The sequence below is a fragment of the Arvicola amphibius genome, chromosome 9 (genome assembly GCF_903992535.2).
Source record: "Arvicola amphibius chromosome 9, mArvAmp1.2, whole genome shotgun sequence".
Taxonomy (NCBI): Eukaryota; Metazoa; Chordata; class Mammalia; order Rodentia; family Cricetidae; genus Arvicola; species Arvicola amphibius.
Window position 1 is genome coordinate 20,519,531 of NC_052055.2, and position 18,843 is coordinate 20,538,373.

Genomic DNA, 18,843 nt, shown 5'->3' on the forward strand with positions numbered 1-18,843 from the left:
TCAAGGCATTGTCCATGATCCAGTCTGGGCTTCCACATTGCATGTATTCACTTTTTGTATTGTGTGGCCTTTTTTTTGTTTGTTTTGTTTTTTGTTTGTTTGCTTCTTTAATTTTTTGTTTTTTGTTTTTTGCTTTTTTTAATGTCTGACAGATTTAAGAAACCTTACATAGAATGTCCCTCAGTTGGACTTTGATGTTTTTTCTTATGAGCTGATTGGGGTTATATGGTTTGGGAAGAAGACAGAAGCCAAACACATAATCACTTGGCCCTGGCAGTGTTTGCCAGGTGTCTTTACTGTAGCGTTTTTACGCGCACCTGTCTCCATACTGCCTTTTGGAAGCAAGTCACCAGCTCTGCCCATACAAGGGAAGAAGTTAAGTCCCACCTCCTGAAAGGGTGAGTGTCTAGAGTTGGAATTCCTTAAAAATTGTTTTCCCTCAGACCTTGGAGCATGCAGTTCTTTTTTTTTCTTTCATAGATAAAATATTTATTGATTGTCTCTTTAGCCACCATTTTCCACCATAGGGTAGAAGTCTTACAAAACACAGTAATGATTCCAACTTACACAGATATGTAACTGCACATACATGTTTATGGACATACATGACTTTAATTTTCTTTGAAAAGCCTATGGTTTCTGTTTTGGCGCCTGCCACTATCTTGTTGGTTCTGAGGGGATGCATCATGGAGCTTTACAAGCTTGTTCTCTCACGGTTTTGAAAACGAAAAGCTTGAAATCTAGGCGCAGCACGTTTTGTCCTCTCTGGAGGCTGGGGGGGGGCGGGAGAGGAGAGGAGGGGAGGGGAGGGGAGGATAGGAGAGGGGAGAGGAGGAGAGGAGAAAGAGAAGAGAGAGGGAGAGGCAGAGAGAGGGGCAGTGTTGCATAATATTTGTTTAACTTTGCAAAGATGTGTTGCATTTGTTTATGTTGGGAACACACAGTTCTAAACAAGATGTCTCCATCAAATCTCTCCCCTCAGAGCTCAGGGAACTCCACAGAAGAGGAGACAGGAGATGGAGGACAGGAGAGCAGGTCCCTCTAAAACAGCTGAGCACGGCTCATATGTACTCACAGAGGCTGAAGCAGCACACCCAGGGCCCGCGTGGCCTCTGCTTTACATACTGTATGTAGGGTTTAGTTTAGTTCTTTTATGGGACTCCTGAATGTATGAATGAGTAGCTCTTTGATTCTTGTGCCTTCTCTTGGAACTCTTTTATTTTTCTGTTGCCTTGTCTTGTCCAACTTCCCTATAATGTTTTAATCATAATAGTGAAATAACTTCATGTAATAATTTCACTATAAGTTTTAATCTTACTGTATTTTGTTTTGTTATCTCTTAGAAGCCTGTTTTTTCCCCCTAATTGGATATAGAAAGAAAGTGGATCTTTATGGGAGAGGAGGTAGGGAGGAAGTTGGAGGAGTAAAGAGAGGATAAACTATGTTCAGATTCTATTGTATGAGATAAGAATCTATGTTTAATAGAAGGAGGAAAAGAATTGTCTTCCCTCTACCCTGGTCATATTATCAGTGGCATCTCCAAGGATTCTTGGTTCTTCTTACTGGAAATTGGTATTTAGAAACTAAGATCTGGTCCCTGGATAGCTTTCAGCAAAGTTGGTAAGTGCTTATGCCCGTAGCTAATGCCTGAGTCTTCATCCACCTGACATCCTGTATGCATCCATCTTCAACTGTAGTATTCCATGGTTAAATTCTAGGTATTTTTCTCCCTTGATGGCCTATCTCATCACTCTCCCAACGTTAAGAAACATGGCTCCCACCATCCGCCATCCATTTATTTGTTTAGCTCCACTACAAATCAAACCATTTTCAGAGTCATTAGCATTCTTCGGTAACAGGTAATGAACTAGTTCACAGGGTTACATCTGGTTCTTTTTGCCTTTATTCTTAGAGTTCCAAAACACCATTGCCCATAGTTAGACAGGTCAGTTCCTTTCTCCCTACTCCTTTCAGACAGGTTTGTCATGTTTTGATGATTTTTTGTTTGTTTATTTTCTTTTTGTTTTTGTAGTGCTGGTGATCAAACCAGGGCCTCTTCCACATTAGGCAGGTGCTGTAAAATGGTTAAAAGCTTTTGCCGTCGTCTAGTCTCTCCAAGGAGCCTCTCATCCCTGATTGTTGCCATCCTGTTTCCTTCATGCTTTATATGCACTGGGATGGTTATTCTTGGTTGTCAACTTGACTACCTCTGTTAACTAAAACCCCAAACAGGCTGGGTACACCTGTGAGGGATTTTTCCTTAATTGAATCACTTGAAGTGGAGAGGCACACTTATTTCAGCTCCCTTTTTATGTAAGAATACAGAGTCCAGGAAAGATTAAGTTTTTAACCTAAAATCTCAGATTAAATCAGTTTTGGGCCCAGATGTCCTGCTTTAGCCTCCAATGTTTCTCCACTTTCATTGTTTTTATCCTATCTGTGCAAAAAGCTGCAGAAAGTAACTAGATTTTTAAAATACATCCTTTTGGGTGAGCCTGATGAAAAGCCTCACAGATGTTCACTAGAAAGTGACAATTTGTAGCTAAAACTGGAAGCAAATCTAGAGACTGTGGAAGGAGTGCTGGATGCAGTTGCAAATTAGATGTGCGTGAATAGCAGCTAGGATATTTAGGAGCAGAGCTTACTTTAAAACAAACACTTTTGTAGAAAGCATTATATATGGAACTTCACACTCAGTTTTAGTTTTCTAGTTTGAGAAAGGCTTAAAATAATTTAGGAACATAAAAATAGAGAACAGCTGGTTGAGTTCAGATTTGTTGAAAACAATGATTTGATCCTTTTTTTTTTGGTCTAAAAATTCTGTGAATTAAGAAAAGAATCTAAGACAAAAGGCAGTCTATGACTCTGACTTTATTTATTTATCTACTTAGGTTTTCGAGACAGGGTTTCTCTGTTTAACAGTCCTGGCTGCCCTGGAACTTGCTTTGTAGACCAGGCTGGCCTTAAATTCACAGAGATCTGCCTGCCTCTGCCTCCTGAGTTCTGGGATCAAAGGCATGTGCCATCGCCGCCCGGCATGACTGTGACTTTAAATGACACTACAGAACCCTGGCTTCACATTTTCCCGTGCATTAGGGTAGATCACCTGCAGGACTTGTAAAGATACGGGTTACTTTTTGTCACTGTTTAGTGTTGAGCTCTGCCCCAGGATTGCCGAGTAAGTCTTCTGGTTTAGGCCTCCGTGATTGGTTTTTCTAGCAAGTTCATGGGCAAAGTGAATGCTCCTGGGCTGTCTGTACTCAGAACCACTGAACTGCAGGAAACACGTAATAGAAAGCAGTCACACACCAGCGAACTGACAGGAGACTCTACTGCTGGGTTTTGTTTGTCTTTATTTCTTTCTTTGCTTTTTTTTTTAAATTTTGGAAGGGAGTAATATTTGTTTTATTAATGATTTGTTTAAAAAAATGTTTCTACATTTTACATAAACATTGTAATGGGTGAGTGCCAGGCATGTATACCTGTAATCCCACCACACAGGAGGTCATGGCCGGAGGATACTGAGTGTGAGGACAGCTTATACTACATATGGAGGCCCTGATTCAAAACCCAGCACAAAATTCAGCAAAACATTTGTATTCTAAAGTCTGTATGAGTCATTGTGATCGCATAACTTACATTAAATGTGCTTTTTCATAAGATATTTGCCTAGGAATGAAAAATTGCTGTGTGGAGCAGAGCGGAGCTTTAGGTCCTGCTTCCTTTGGAAAGCCAGGTCCAGGCCAACTTCATAGGCTTAGCCTATTCAGTGGTAGCTTGCTGCTTTTTTATTTTTTGCCATTTTTAGCTTGTATCACCCTAATTTTTAATAAAATTGGGAACCTTTCATGTGTTTCTTTGACACTCGTCGCTGGTGAAGTTGCTATTGTATTTGTCTTTATTTGTTGTTGAACTTTTTTATTTACTGCACTTAAAGACTTTGTATATTCTGAGTATATATTTTTCATCAGATATAATTTATATTTTCTTCCAGTCTGTTTTAAACAGACTGTTTTAAAGAGCAGAAGTGTTTTATTTTGACGACATGCAGCTTATCAATTTGTTCTCTTATGGACTGTGCTTTGGGTAACATATCTAAATCTTTTGCCAAACTCGTTTCCAAAGGTTTTCTTCTGTAATCTTTTTTCCCTGAAATTTTGGTTTTGCACATAGTATGTGGCCTAAGGTATGAAGGATGCGTCTGCTCCGCTTTTTCCTTTTCATCCTCGGTCGCTGCTCTTGTTTCCCCTTCACCTTTTGCTTCCCCTTTCCTCCTCTTTCTTTTCTGTCTTTTCTCCTTTTCCCTCTCTTTCTGCTTCTCTTTCCCTGTGGTCCCAGCACCGCTTGCAGACAAATTTCCCTCTGGTGAATTGCTCTCGCACCTTTGTTAGGTCAGTTGTCCGCGTCTCTCTGCTTCTGGACTCTCTTCTCTTAATCTCTGTTGCTGTTTATGCCAACACCACATTATCGTGATAGTGGAGTCTTGTAATGTATCTTCAAATCAGGTAGTATTGGACCCCCAGCGTTTACTCTTTCAAGACTGTTTTGTTCATTCTGGGTTCCTGCATATCCTATGCATTTTATAATCAGTTTAGCACTGTAGAAAAGTCAGCTGAGATTCTGATTTATCTTGTGTGCCTACAGCCTGGAAGCCTACATCAGAGGCTTCTAGCCACTCTCCTCCCTTTCTCTTTGCACATGGTTAGTATCTTATAAACCTTTAAAACCTTTTCTTGAATCTTTTTTTTTATTTGCTTGCTGGAGACCAGAGAATAAACTGTTCACCCATCTTGGTCAGAAATAGAAGCATAATAGCAGATTATGCTATTATGATAAAAGAAGAATATAACATCAAAGAAAGAGAATTGGAAAAAGGATTAGAAAGAAAAGAAATTGGCAAGGTAAATTACACAGGAAGCATAACAGTGACTGTGGGAGGAACAGTCAAGAGAGAAACATGGCAGCTCCAGTCGGAGAGGGGATGCTCATTGATTGTGGTGGGCAGGGTAGAAGGAACTTCTTGACTAGTGAGATGTGGAGGATGCTGAGAGGAGCAGCCACAGTGACGTCAGGGTTTAGGTCTGGAATTTTCTTTGCTTCTGTTTGGTTGTTATAGCTGGGTGCTTGTATGTAGGCTGTGATCTGCCGGAGCCTCCCATCTTATAAATACTGCTGCAGTGTTCTAATTGGTACCATGGAGTCCAGAACCACGTGATTAGTGAATAATTAGTAGTTTTTTATTTCTTATTTTTGTTTATACTTGATTGTAACTGTTTTCCCAAACCAGATACAGTAGTGGGTGGTCATTTTATTACAGTTTACTTTACTTACCAGCAAGTTCCTTGGTAAGTTTCTAGTAGGTTTAAGTGTCTATAGTTCATTATGCAAGTTTTTGTTTTTGTTTTTTAAATAGGAAAGCAAACAATCTTGGACATTATTGCTGATTTAGGGCAATTACGTGGAAAACAATACATTGTAAGATAACTAAGTACAAGTAAGTACGAGTAAGTACAAGTGTAAGAAACCAAACAATTACCCCTTGATGCCAGACATACCTTGTGATTCCCAAAACATACTTTACGATGCTCGAGACGTACCATATGATGCCCAAGATGTACCATATGATGCGTGAGACCTACTGTATGATGCCCGAGACCTACCGTATGATGCCTGAGATGGACCTTTACAGGAACTTGAGTGGTGTGAAAGTACAAATATGAGGACAGCACAGGCATTATGGTTTTTGTAGTAAATTATCATTGGCCGGGTTTCTGGAATTGCCAGTGATTTAAATTTTAACTGATTGGTTTGCTATTTGTATAAAATCGAATTTATTTGACTTTTTAAAAATAATCACAGAAATTATGTTTCAGTGGATATTCTTGGTTGTCAGCTTGACTACATCTGGAAGTAACTAAAATCCAAAAATAGAGGGCATGCCTGTGAGGGATTTCTGCTTAATTTGGAATGAAAAGATCTACTTTGAGGTAGGAAGGCACACCTTTAATCCAGATCTTATCTGGACCTTGCTTTCTGCTGGAAGCCTATAAAAGGACATAGAAGAAGGAAGCTTTTGTTATTTGCCTGCTTGCCCTTACTCTCTCTAGCATGACCATTCCTTGACTGGCATTAGAATCTACTTCTTTGGGATTCCAGTGTATACTGCACACTGACTGAGATGACCACCCTCATGGATTTAGTAACTACTGGTTTGCTCTTATGTTGTTACTTTAGAGCAAATATCCTGGAGTTACAAGAGGCCATGTTCTCTTTTTATTTGTTCCTGTACAGGAAGACGAGACAGCTAAAGAACACTGTGATTTCACTTGGCAGACTGAAAGTCATTTCTCCTAACGTGTCACGTTTTGAGTCTTTATTTCCATTCTGTCTCTCACTGTTTTGATGTCTGTAGTCATTTTCAGAAGGTGCCGTGTCATACATAAAACAGCTCTGTGACAAGATTACCCTGTCAGTGACCTTCTAGCATGTTGACTGGGCAGAGAGCTTGCAGGCTGGAGACACCATTAGTGTGTCTTGTCAGTTCTCAACCATGTGCTTTGTCAGTCTTAAATATGTGGGGAAACCTCATAACTCCGCATTACTAGCTTAAATGAGATTTATGTTGAGAATATTGGGTAGTAAAGGAAAATAGTCTTCACTTTTCATGGGTCTTCTATGTTTGAGGTATGGTGTTTGGATGATTTACCAGTATCATCTTTCAGTTTCTCAGTCACCATTATAGGCTTATCAGAAGATATTCTTCTTTGTCTTTACTGCCTGAAAGTCATGCAGGAGCCAAACTCTGTTCCCTAAGCTTCTTTCTTGGGTCTCCAAGTCCCACACACTGCAGGTAAAATGTGGCCTGGACAGAACTGAGGTTTGATGGGCAGTGCTGCTGTGACTCCCTCCTCCACCCTGGACCTCACTGTTCTTTCCAGTCTAGTAGGGAGAAGTGGACGCTTGGGGGTAGGGCACATGATTGCAGTCAAGTGAAAGACCTGACGCTGAAACCTTGTGGGGACAAGAGAGTCTCTGGGTGTGTTGTAGGATGAGAGGAGCCCATGGTACTTTAGTAGCTGGCAACATTCATTTCTGTGATTTGTGACATGGTCGTTTATTGGGTGCCAGCAAATGTTTCATTTGTCTGTCCAATGAAGGGCGATGGAGTCTGAGGAGGAGCACAGGGAACTAGCCTCTCTTTCCCCTCTCTCTTTTCCTCTCAGATGAAGGCGATTCAGCAGGAAGCCTTTAGATGAGGCACAGCACATGCATTACCCATGGCTTCCATGTGAAGTATGCTTTGTCTGTTTCTGTGGTAGTTAGTTCAGACACTGTGGCTTGTGCCTCCGGTGCTAACGTCAAGTCATAACTCCACTATTTATTAACTCCATGACCTGGCCGGATGATTTCACCTCTCTGGGAGTTAGTTTCCTTATCTCTATTGTGTGCTTAATAATACCCAATTTATGTTGAATCAGGAGGTAGTGTGTTCACAGATCTAGTACAGAGTGCCCATTGAGGACTGTTCAGTTTTTCCGCTCATGGTTTCTTTGTTCATCACCAGTGTTTTTGTCTGACTATTTTACTTATGAATCAGTCTCCATGGGGAGCAGTGCAACCATTTGTTTAGCCTCTACCCCAGTCTGGTGAACAGCCATGGCCTTTTGCTAACCCATTTCTGTCTCCTGTGACAGTGGTAGCTGCTGTTTCTCTTCCTTTAAGGCAGTCAGTCCCCCTGCCTGATGTGTAGTTAGTGCTCAGCAAGCATCTGTGAGGTAAAGGAATTTCTGGACTTGGGAAGGAATGTCTGCAACACTTCTCACTGAACATGAATCTGTGAGTTCTTGATGCTTTGCAAAGTTAGTTCAAACTTGTTACTTTTTAGTTCTGAGAGCAGGATGCTTTTAGTATTTGGACATGTTACATTTGTAGATTAGTTATCTACTCTGTGGTGGTTTTAGTGACAGATATGTTTGATTAGTGCTTACTCAGAGCCAGGTTCTGCACTGAGCCCTGTACCTATATGTCTTCTTTAATCCTAATAACAACTTTATGAATTTGGTGATGTTCATCTTTTTATTGTTTTTTTTTTGTTTTTTTTTTTTTGTTTTTTTCAAGACAGGGTTTCTCTGCAGCTTTTTTAGAGCCTGTCCTGGACCTAGCTCTTGTAGACCAGGGTGGCCTCGAACTCACAGAGATCTGCCTGCCTCTGCCTCCCGAGTGCTAGGATTAAAGGCGTGCGCCACCACCGCCCGGCCTTTTTATTGTTTTAAAAGATTTTTTTTTTTTTTAGTTTTATGAGTGTCTGAGTGTTTGCCTGCATGTATGAGTGCACACCACATGCACACCTGTGCTGACAGAGGCCAGAGAAGGCATCACATCTGGATCTGGAGTTACCGGCTCTTGTGAGCTGCCATGTAGGTGCTGGGAATTGATTCCTGGTTCTCTGCAAGAATAACAAGTGCTCTTAGTCACTCAGCCATCTCTCCAGCCCCCAGTACTGTTCTGGTACCCATTATAGAGATGTGGAAACAGTCTTTCCAAAGACTACACAGCCTGTAATAAAGTAATTGAGATGGGTTTACATCTGAATTCCAGAGCTGCCTTTTTTGTTATGTAGTAGGTAGCTTCCCCTTTTGTGTTTGTCACGTGATAGGAGAGCTGTAGGCAGGCAGATGGCAGTTAGGGAGAAGGATTCTCCAAGATTTCTCCTGGAGTTTGGGAAGAAACAAACTGCTGACTAGCTTATGTCATGCACCTGATACTCCACTCTTACCTCCAGCGGGTTGCAGTTGTAATGTAGGGATTCAGTTTTAATTTTACCACATTAATATCTGTGTGGAGGAATAATTACAACTTTGAAGTGCAGTGTAGTGAGAAGTAACCAGTTTCTATTAAAGATTGCTCAAGCAGTGAGTAAGTCATTAAATTCAACTCCTGATGAATGTTGATTGCTTAATATCTGTCTGCCAGGAGACACACACGGAGATATATGTCACTAGAGATAGATAATTGGAGCTGATTTTACAGAGAAGTAATGTTTTGGTTTTGATTTTGACAGTGAGAAGTTCAGGGCATAGTTTATATTATCATCTGTTTGCATTTCTCCAAAAAAAAAAAAAAAGAGTAAATGCCTTTTCAATAAAATATTGAAGAATCAAGTTCTTATCCAAAGAGATCTTATTCCCAATTTTCAGAAAATAAGATCTTCTGGCTACATGTGCTATTTTTTCTAAGAAATATAAAATAAAGTCAGGCAACCCCTTGCTGCCTTCCTTCTTTCTTGCCAAAATGGTATATGTCCTTTATGACATTTAATGTTTATCAGATTCTTCTGAGTGTGTGAGTCATGTTGACTCATAGTCAGCAACCCTTAGCAACACTAAATGTCTGCTTTGTCTTAGTGTGGTAATTCACTAATAAAATACATGGTGTTGAATTTGAACAACTACATGTAATTGGTTGTGTTTCTGTCCAGGCATGCTTATTTGTAGCTTTGTAGAATAAAAAAAATTAACCTGATCCCACAGTTTTTATTTTATTTGTATAGGACAAAATTTCAGAAAATAGCTTGGCCATGGACAAAGCTGTTCACCTGAATCAGATAGGCAGGTGGAACGAGTAAGTAGGCGACATTTGTTTTGAGGGTGTGCCTCCCTAGTGTGTGTGCACACATGTCCTACTTGTAAGGGTAAAGAGGCTTTATTGATCGATAAGGGATGGAATATTTGGACCTATTCTGGACAGTAGATAGATGTCTGGGAAAAGACCTTGCAGCTGAGATCGTGGGGGGTTTTCAGTAGGGCACATCAAAAAGACACGAGGTGTAGTGAGGAGCGGTGGTCCCTGTGTGTGGTTTGCTTGGAGAGACAAGGAGGGCAAGCCTAGACTCTGATGTTTGTTTCACTGAAGGCAGTGCTAGTGAAGACTGAGAGATCTACTTCCCAAACCTCTGGGTGCATGCCTTGGGCTGCAGCACAGCCTCCCGCGGCTAGGGAAGGCCCTGTGTAGAGTAGTTGGTCTAGAGCTGTGTCACTTGATCCGCCCTCACTAATCTGGTCGTGGTCGGTCTATTGACCATAACCAGGTGGACTCAGCCGTGCCACGATAAAGAACTGCTTCCCCCATCTGCTGTTGCTTTTAAACCCGTGACCTAGAAAATTATACCAAGCAAATAGGTGTGAATCAACCCTAGACAGTGTTGGAACCGAATGGGGGAAAACATCTCATGCTCCCACGCTGTGCCACAATAGGACACCATATTGCCATGCTTACTTCCGGCAGTTTTAGCCACAACCTGGAGTCAGTCCTACTCGAGAGTCTATCTCCATAAAAGCAACTTAATTCGTCTCCTCTCTCCTTTCTCAGCTCTGTCTCTTCCCTTTGCCATGGTCTTTCACATTCAGGACAACGGGCAGCGATGGCCACTGTTTGGCCTTCATGCTTGGTTCCTGCCGCAGTCGTCGTCTTCCTCTCACTAAAGTCCCATGAACCTTGTTTGAAATGGAGTTTCACTCCAGTACTAAGCCCCCATTCCTGCTTCAATGCTTCTTCAGCGCTTCAAAGCAGAGAATAGTAATAGTTACTGCTGTTGATGTGTTTTAACATTGAGCAACAGATGACGTGTCTAATGAATAGCGTGGCTGCTGAGATTGCATAATTATAGGTTTGTCTGACTTTAGAAGAACCATAAGCAGGCCAGCTTCATCCGGTTAGAGACTTCTTTAATTATGTAAGCATCAGAATAGTTCAATCTAAAATGAAGCCCTCTTCTAGTGATTATATTATTCTTTGTTTTCCTGGAGTTTGCCTGAGTAGGAAAAAATAAAACAAAACAGAAACTCTCTTCAAGGAATGGGTTGTTCTGTGACTCTTCCTTTACTGAGTCCCACTTGGTCTGTTAGGTAGTACAGGCTCCAGTGGGTCTGCATAGTGTTAGAAACAATGCTGATCGGCATTGTTGGGTAGGCGTGTAGACCAGCCTCATGCTGGCTTGCTTACAGACAGCTAGAATTTTATAATTCAGAGCAGGGATTATCTGTGCCCTCTGGACTTGGCTTGCTGGGGTGGAGGTGGGGGACATACTTCAGCTAGTTATTGTGCTAACTTCTTGGAACAGTTTCTTAATCAATGTGCCAGGTGACAGGTTCTCCCAGAGGCCTTGAGTTCTCCCCATGGGGCTTCTCAATGTGTGTATTGGCTTGGAAGTCAATGTTCATATATTTCATGTGGGTTTATTCAATTACTGATAGAAAGAGCTGAGTCTAATAAGTTCATAGGATGGCATATTGAAGACATTTCAGTATCCCGAGCCTTCCCAGACCATGTTTGGTGAGGGGAGTGCAATTAGATATATGGGTAATAAAAATTATTTCTAACCCTGAGTGCTGCTTAGAAGCATCTCTGCCCCCAGGTTCTTTGTAGGATTCTGGTTCCCTCCGACCTTTTCTCTGTATTCTCTGTTGCCTCACAGATGGTTTTAGCAGCTTCCATCTGTGTGGTTGGTTGCAAGTACTCTTAGACTAGCGCATCCTGGACTTTTGAGTGGCTGAACTTGGCTGGTATTCTCCATTCAGTGGGTAACTTGTTTGTTGTCCTAGATAGCACTGGAAATTACCTGTGAGGATGGGAAAATTCTCTATTTTAATTCTATAGAACATCAGGTTGGACATTTCCAGATTTAGGAAATAGTGGTCCTACGAGAATATAGAAGAAAGATTAATTCTACAACTTTTTTAGGTCTCAGAAATACTAACACACCATTCTTATCCATGGAAAAATGTTAGAAAGGCACAATTATTTATGGTGCCAAATATGAAGTGTAGGTGTTAAATTAAGCTAATAGTTTCTTCTAGGTTGGTATAATTTCAGAACAGATGGAATTTGAGCTCAAGTCTTGAAGGATGTGCAGATTAAATCTGATAAAGAATCTTAGGAAAGGCTCTGTGAAAATATGTATGTATGTGCGTGTGTGCATGAGTGCATGTATGTGCGTATGAGTTGGGTGGGGAATGTTGAAATGAGGCAAATGTACGTTAGGCTGACCTTGTACTTCTACCTCTTTCCTCCTCTTCTGAGTGCTGGGGTTACCTTTAATTATGTATGTGTGGGGTTGGGTGTGTGTTGACTGAAATTTCTGTCCTGCCTGGTCCTACAGTCATTCAGTCCCAAAGAATCACACAGAGGTCCACATCAATTATAAACCAATTGGCCCAGTATCTCAGCCTCTTCTTATTGACTAATTCTTATAACTTACATTATCCCATAATTCTTGTCTGTGTTGGCCACGTGGCTTGGTACCTTTTTCAGCGAGGCAGTCACATCTTGCTTCCTCTGTGGCTGGGTCACAACTGCAGAATGTGCATCCCTCTTCCCAGAATTCTTGTTGCCCCACCTCTACTTCCTGCCTGGCTACTGGCCAATCAGCATTTACTTAAAATATAAGTGACAGGGTACAGACCATTGTCCTGTGGTGTGGGGAGAGCTTTTGTGCATGTGAGTGCAGGTATCCAAGGAAGTCAAAAGAGGTATCAGATGAAGCTAGAGTTACAGGTAGTTGTGAGAGCTGGGAGCAGAACTCAGATCCACAGAAAGAGCTGTATGTACTCTGAAATGTCTGAGCCATCTCTAGCCCCTAGCAATTTTGATGGTTGAAATATATGCTGTAGAATCCAGTGGCAATCCAGATCCTCTGGATGGTGGGTTTCTTTTTCCTTCTCCAGTCTACTCCCAGCCAAGTTGTAGTAAGCATCAAAGCCCAAGGAAGGAAGTATGACTGCAGGTAGCCTTAGCTAAGCCTCCAGAGCCCAGAGGATGTCTGGAGGAGCTGAGAACTGCAGTTGAAGAACAGTGTAGCCTGAGGGGTGGGAACATGAGAAGGGGTGAAGATGGTGATCCTGAGAACAGAATTGTGGAGAACACAGCTGGAGTGGCTTGGAGCCTTACTCCAGATGTGCTGCAGAAGGGCAGCAGAGAGGCCAGAGCTCAGAATTGAGGATTTTTGCGGTTCATTTTGTTTTCTTAATCTTTAATCCTCTTTTGTAATAACAACATAGCTGATCTGTGTATGTGTCAGATGCAGCAGGCTGGGGAAGGCACAGAAATTTGTCTTGTTCTACAAGAAGACAGAGGCAAGGAAAGAAAAGCAAGATGTTATATGAGAGAGGCAAATAACCCCTCACCCAAATCACTCCCAATCCTTGGAAAGTTCTGGAAAGGGAGGGGCATATAAATAGGCAAAGTTGATTGTTGAAGAGATTTTGAAGAAAAATGCAGTACTTTTACAAATTAGCCCTTTGGAGATTATGTCGTTTGAACTTTTTCCAGATGCATTTGGAGTGGAAAATAATATTCACAACTTTTTTCTTTCAGCTGAAGTGAGCAGTGAGTACAGTATGGACAGGGCCATGGTTGAATTTGCTAAAATGGATCGAGAACTCAACCATTATGTTAAGGCTGTCCAGTCTACGATAAATCACGTAAGTCTGTTCTACTTCCCTGAATATTTGCTTACAGCTCTCTGCTCTAGAAATGGAAACAAAATCAAAATTCTTTTCTACCCTTAATATCTCCTTGTCCTTACTGAAGCAGCTATTGATCAGGACTCTCATGGAGCAGGAATCTGTAATATTTTCCAGCAAGGCACCTAGGCTAATTAGCATGTGAAATACATTTTACATTGTCTTGCATTTTTGTTTGAAAACTTTTAGTGTAAGCCCTCTCAAATGTGAGCAGATTTTCACTAAAACATTGAAAGTGTGTACAGCTTGTTTCTATTGTCAGATTTGCTTAAGCATATAACTTAGACCAGGTTTGGTTGCTCGTTCTCTAGCTTTAACTAATATGCATCGCTTGCAAGATTTTTAGTATCAGATAACATGGAAGCATTTAGAGAAAGTTTAAAAATAAAGAAAGTTGGCATTTGGGTTGTTCCAGAGGCCAGACTTATCTCTGCTGACTCCAGCTGTCACAGGAACAACACAGAAAGCAGTTAAGGTGGGAAGGAAGCAACATCCTCTTTGGCAGTGCTGTGTTGAGTAAGAAATGAGCAATAAGATTGCACTAATGCTTCTGAGAAATCCTTTGTCTCTGAGCCACGGAAACTCCCTGTCGAAGTGATTTCAGATACCTGTGTAATAAGGTGGCTTGCACTTCTGGTTTCTTTATTTGCCTTTTCTTCTTATGGCTATGGGAAAATTCCAAAGAGCAAGTGCTTAACAAGACCAGCTACTATTCAGATGAAGATAAAATTTTATGTGTTGTCTAATACTTAAGCCACTGAAATGAGCATTAAATACTGATTTTTTTTTCTGTTTTTGTATGGCTAGTCTTTGGCATAATATAACTGTGATTAAGAATAGTAATAACTCATTCAAATTGTAAAGTCAAGTGTTTTTGGCTATTATGACTTAGGTTTAGTCCTCTGACTAAGTTTTTTGTTTTGCTTTGTTTTTTTGAAGCAGGATTTCTCTGTGTAGCCATGGCTGTCCTGGAACTCGCTCTATAGACCAGGTTGGCCTCAAATTCACAGAGATCTGCCTGCCTCTGCCTTCCAAATGCTGGTTACAACCACCACCACTGGCTAAAGGCTTGCTTGCTTGTTTATTTATTTGTTTAATGTTTGCCTGCATGCCAGAAGAGGGTATCAGATCCCATTTTAGGTGGCTGTGAGCTACCAAATGATTGCTGGGAAATTGAACTCAACACCTCTGAAAGAAAAGTCAGAGCTCTTAACCACTGAGCCATTTCTAGCTCTCAGAATAATTTTTTGGTATGAAAATACATTTTGGTGGCATCATATTTGAAAGTGGGTAATAAAAAAGCAGGTAATAAAGTGGGTAGAAAGCACTAGAATAGGGCATTTCTTTTTTGTTCGTTTATCTTTTTTCTCTCTGTCTTCCTGCTCCTTCTCATCTTCCTTCTCTTCTTTGTCTTCTTTACTTTCTCCTTGAGACAGGGCCTTCCTAGGTCAGTTTTGCTACCTCCGTCCTCAGCTAGGATTGTAGGCACCTGTTACCACACTCAAGCTAGACTAAAGGTTTTTAATTCTGCTTGTGCTCTAAACCATTCAGTTAGTTCCTACTTTTTTTTGTCACATATGTGGAGCAGGCCTGATATAACAATGGAGTTTTTGTTGTTGTTGTTGTTTTATTTTTTATGATTCTATTACTAATATGTATCTACAGTTGAAAACTACTCAGATATATTTTATTGACTTTAAAGAATATGGTATGTTTGCGACTAAAGATCAGAGTCAGGCCTCTTCTAAGGCTCAACCTTGCTTTAACCTGTATTTTCTGTGGGTGTTATTTGATAACCACCTTTTGCTCTGGTGTATGCAAGTATATCCATATGGCCTGTAGGAGTGACCAAAAAAAAAAAAAACCCACAATATTTTGGAGTCAAAGAATTTAGGTTTCCCCCCCCCCTAAACTTTGAGAGTCACAGATACTTGATGTACTGTTAAAAGAAAAATATAACTCTTCAAGTTCTCTCAGTGCCTTCAAGTACTCTTCATTGTTTTGAGACAGATTCTCACTATTTATCACTGGCTGGTCAGGAACTCAATGCCTCTGTTTCTCACATGCTGAAAATAAAGGCATGTGTCACCACGCCTAGCCTCCAGTACTCTTAAAGAAAAAGGTAAACACAAAGAATATGTGTGCCACAGCACACATGCATTCAGTAGTTAGATGCATTTCTGTCATCTGGGTGCAGGTCTCGCCCATTTTCCTCACTCTTTTCTTCTTTTTGGCCATCACTTCACTGGGCATGGAGTGAGTGGATTTAGGGATTCTGATGCTTGTTACAAGGTTCCTGAGATTTTGTGTGGGAGAGAACTGTTTCTTTTCCTTTTCTGGCCAAATTACATTGCGTGTGCCAATGTCACACAAGACCATAGTTGTCTGAGACATGCTTCTGAGATATGCACTCAGAGCCTCAGTGGGCACAGTGTGATTTTGAGGGAAACGTTGTGGTCCAACTTTTCATACTTAAAGGTATGGGATTGGTTTTGTGGCTTGTGCTGAGGTATAAAGAATGAGTAGCAGCTGGGGAGGGGCCAGGGCAGCCCAGCCCTTTAGAAATAACAGCAATCTAGGGATGGGAAGGGGGATAGTTCTCCCACTTCCTTAGTTAGCATCCTTGGTCAAGAGTTATTTCTGGAACCTTATGTTCTTCATCTTCTCACAAAAGCGTTTCACAGTACTGTTCTATGGACCAGATTAGAGACTGTGCATCAGCACAGTTGGGCCTCCATAGCGCTCGCTGGAGCTATCAGATACTGCATCGCTTCACACCCAGATTTCTAAAGAACACCTTGGAAAGGCGGAGCATACACTTTCTAAAACATAAATACTTTGTTTAGTTAACTGCAGTTTTGGATACTTTTCATGATCTTGTTCTACTTTAAAACTCAAGAGGTGCAAGATAAGCTCATTAGGTTAACATGTTAAGTGTTCATGGTCTCTAAAATGAAGTTTAAGTCAGGCTGGTAAGAAATAAAATAGATGGTGGGAGACCTTGGGTCCCATCTAACCTTCTTCTGTCATGGATTTTTGAAGATATACTACTTCCACTTAGGAGCTTGTTCCAAATGTGGCTCATGATCTTTCTGATCATGGACTTTTGCATAGTCACAGGAAAGTTTTAAAAAGACATCGCTTCACTCGTTAAAGTACTATCACTTCAACAGACAGCTTCTATTCTACTTTCCCCTTAGAATTTGGAACTCATGCAACTTGGGAAGTTTACTGTGGGATCTTAGCTGTCTGGGTTAATTTACCAGTAATTCCCTGGGAAGTCCTGTTAGCAGTTAGCAGAAGCTCTCAGATTGCCTCCCTCTGTCCTTTGAGAAAATAGGATCACTATATTTCGTAAGTCTGAGGTTTAATTAGGAATCAGTATTCATTTCAGTGGTCTAAAACCTAAAGGTTTTAAAGGACCTAAAGGGGAAAAAAAAGGACCTTGTTTTAGCAAGTTTGTTTGTAGAGGGACTATTATGTTGTGAGTACTACAAAAACGACCAGTTTCTAAAACATCTACAAAAACTTTCAGGATGAGTGGCTTTTATACCTATGAGTTATTTGGATGGAGCCTTTCGGTCATGAGACTACACGTGTTATAAACACGTTGTGGAAGGTATGAAATGGTACACTGATAACGATACCTAAGTGGTATAGGTACTTCCTTTATTACAGTTAACTGCCCCGGAAAAACCCATCTCCCTTCTTGTGTGGAGACAGAGTGATGTTCTGATGTTCTTACCATTAGATTTCAATGGCCATGCCTGTCCTTCCTAGCTTTCTGAGTAGTACACTGAAGGGACTCCACTGGCTGTCTTTCCCCCCAAACGTCTAATGAATTAGCATGTACCACACACCTATCTGCCAAGCACTTGGTGATGGAGGGCATCGGAAGTCACTGAGCGAGAACTACATGATCTTTATCTCTATGTCTGAAGTCTAGAACAGAATACAAACATTTAAAAAGAGCAATGACTGTTATTTAATTATACCAGTGTGTGCGCTACAAAGGGAAAACAAAGCACTGCGGGCAATTTAATGACTCCAGGCATAGTATCCTTGATGGTTGGCTAGAAGACTCCTTCCTGAAGAAGGGATGTTTCTGAGAAGAGTCGATTGGCTCTTAATATGGAGAGTGAAAGATAGCCAACTTCTGAATGTGACTTTTGTCAAAAGCAAGAGCACCTTATTTGTAATGGTCTTTAATTTTTTACTTATTTATTTAATTGAGACAATCTCATATAGCCCTGGACTTTTGAACTTGCAACTTGTGGGATTCCAGATGTGTACCACTGCGCCCAGATTTATGGGATGGTGGGAATCGAACTCTAAACTTCTTCGTGCATGCGAGACAAGCACTCTACTAATTAAGCTATATACCCTACCCCCATTTCTGATCATCTTTGTTTATGTATTTATTTTTTAAGATGTATGTAGTTTTTATTTGTGTGTATGTGATTGCCTGCGCCAGTTTATGTGTTCCACATGCACTCAGGTGCCATGTAAACCAAAAGAGGGCATCATATCCCTTGGAACTGGAGTAACCGTTGGTTGTAAACTGCCCGGTTGGACCAGAACCTGGGTTCTCTGCGAGAACATTAAGTACTCTTAACCATCACTGAGCTGAGCCATCTCTTTAGTTCCTTCTGATGGTTTTTACGTCAAAGATGCAAGGGCCTTGGTCATTCCAAATTCTATATTTCAGAAAAGCAGATGACCATGCCTACCCTCCTAGGTAAGAACCTGAAGTACAGCGGCTGCATAACCTGCCAGAGGTCAGTGATAGAGCTGCTAGCAGAAGTTTGAACTGACCCCTGCCAGGTACTCTGCCTGGTAATGCATATCATGCCAGTATCAGATTTAAAATAGTTTAATTACTATGATTCTATTTCTCAAGTAGAGGTTACTTCTGATATTTGACTAATTGAATAAATCCAGTGATAGTCATGTGTGTTTCTCATTGTGTTATTAGTGTTTGCACCTACACCTACAGTTTGGTCCATGGCCTTTAGATTAGTGAAGGTAGATGGGGAAGCTGAGTACCAGGCCAGTTCAAGCTCCATTTCCCCCCCTCTCCCATCTGTCTTTGAAGTAAGAGACAGCAAAAACACCTTGGCTCCTGTGCCTGCGTGAGGTCGGAGGACAGCTTACAGCTGGCTCTCTCCTTCTACCATGTGGGGCCCAGGGATTGAACTCAGGTCATCAGGCTTAATCACAAGCACCTCCACCCTCAGCCATCTTGATGGCCCTCACAAACTTTTTAATGATCTTAATTCTGATGGTGAACATGAATGGGAACCTTAAAGCTTGATGACAAATG

At 41.1% G+C, this 18,843-nt stretch overlaps 1 protein-coding gene across 1 annotated transcript in view; it reads left to right on the forward strand.

Annotated features, from left to right (window-relative positions):
* Nsmce2 (NSE2 (MMS21) homolog, SMC5-SMC6 complex SUMO ligase) overlaps nt 1–18,843 on the forward strand; it is a 203,183-nt gene that overhangs the window by 21,829 nt on the left and 162,511 nt on the right. The window contains 1 exon segment of the mRNA XM_038342057.1: nt 13,372–13,478. Within this exon segment, the coding sequence (XP_038197985.1) occupies nt 13,372–13,478 (107 nt within the window).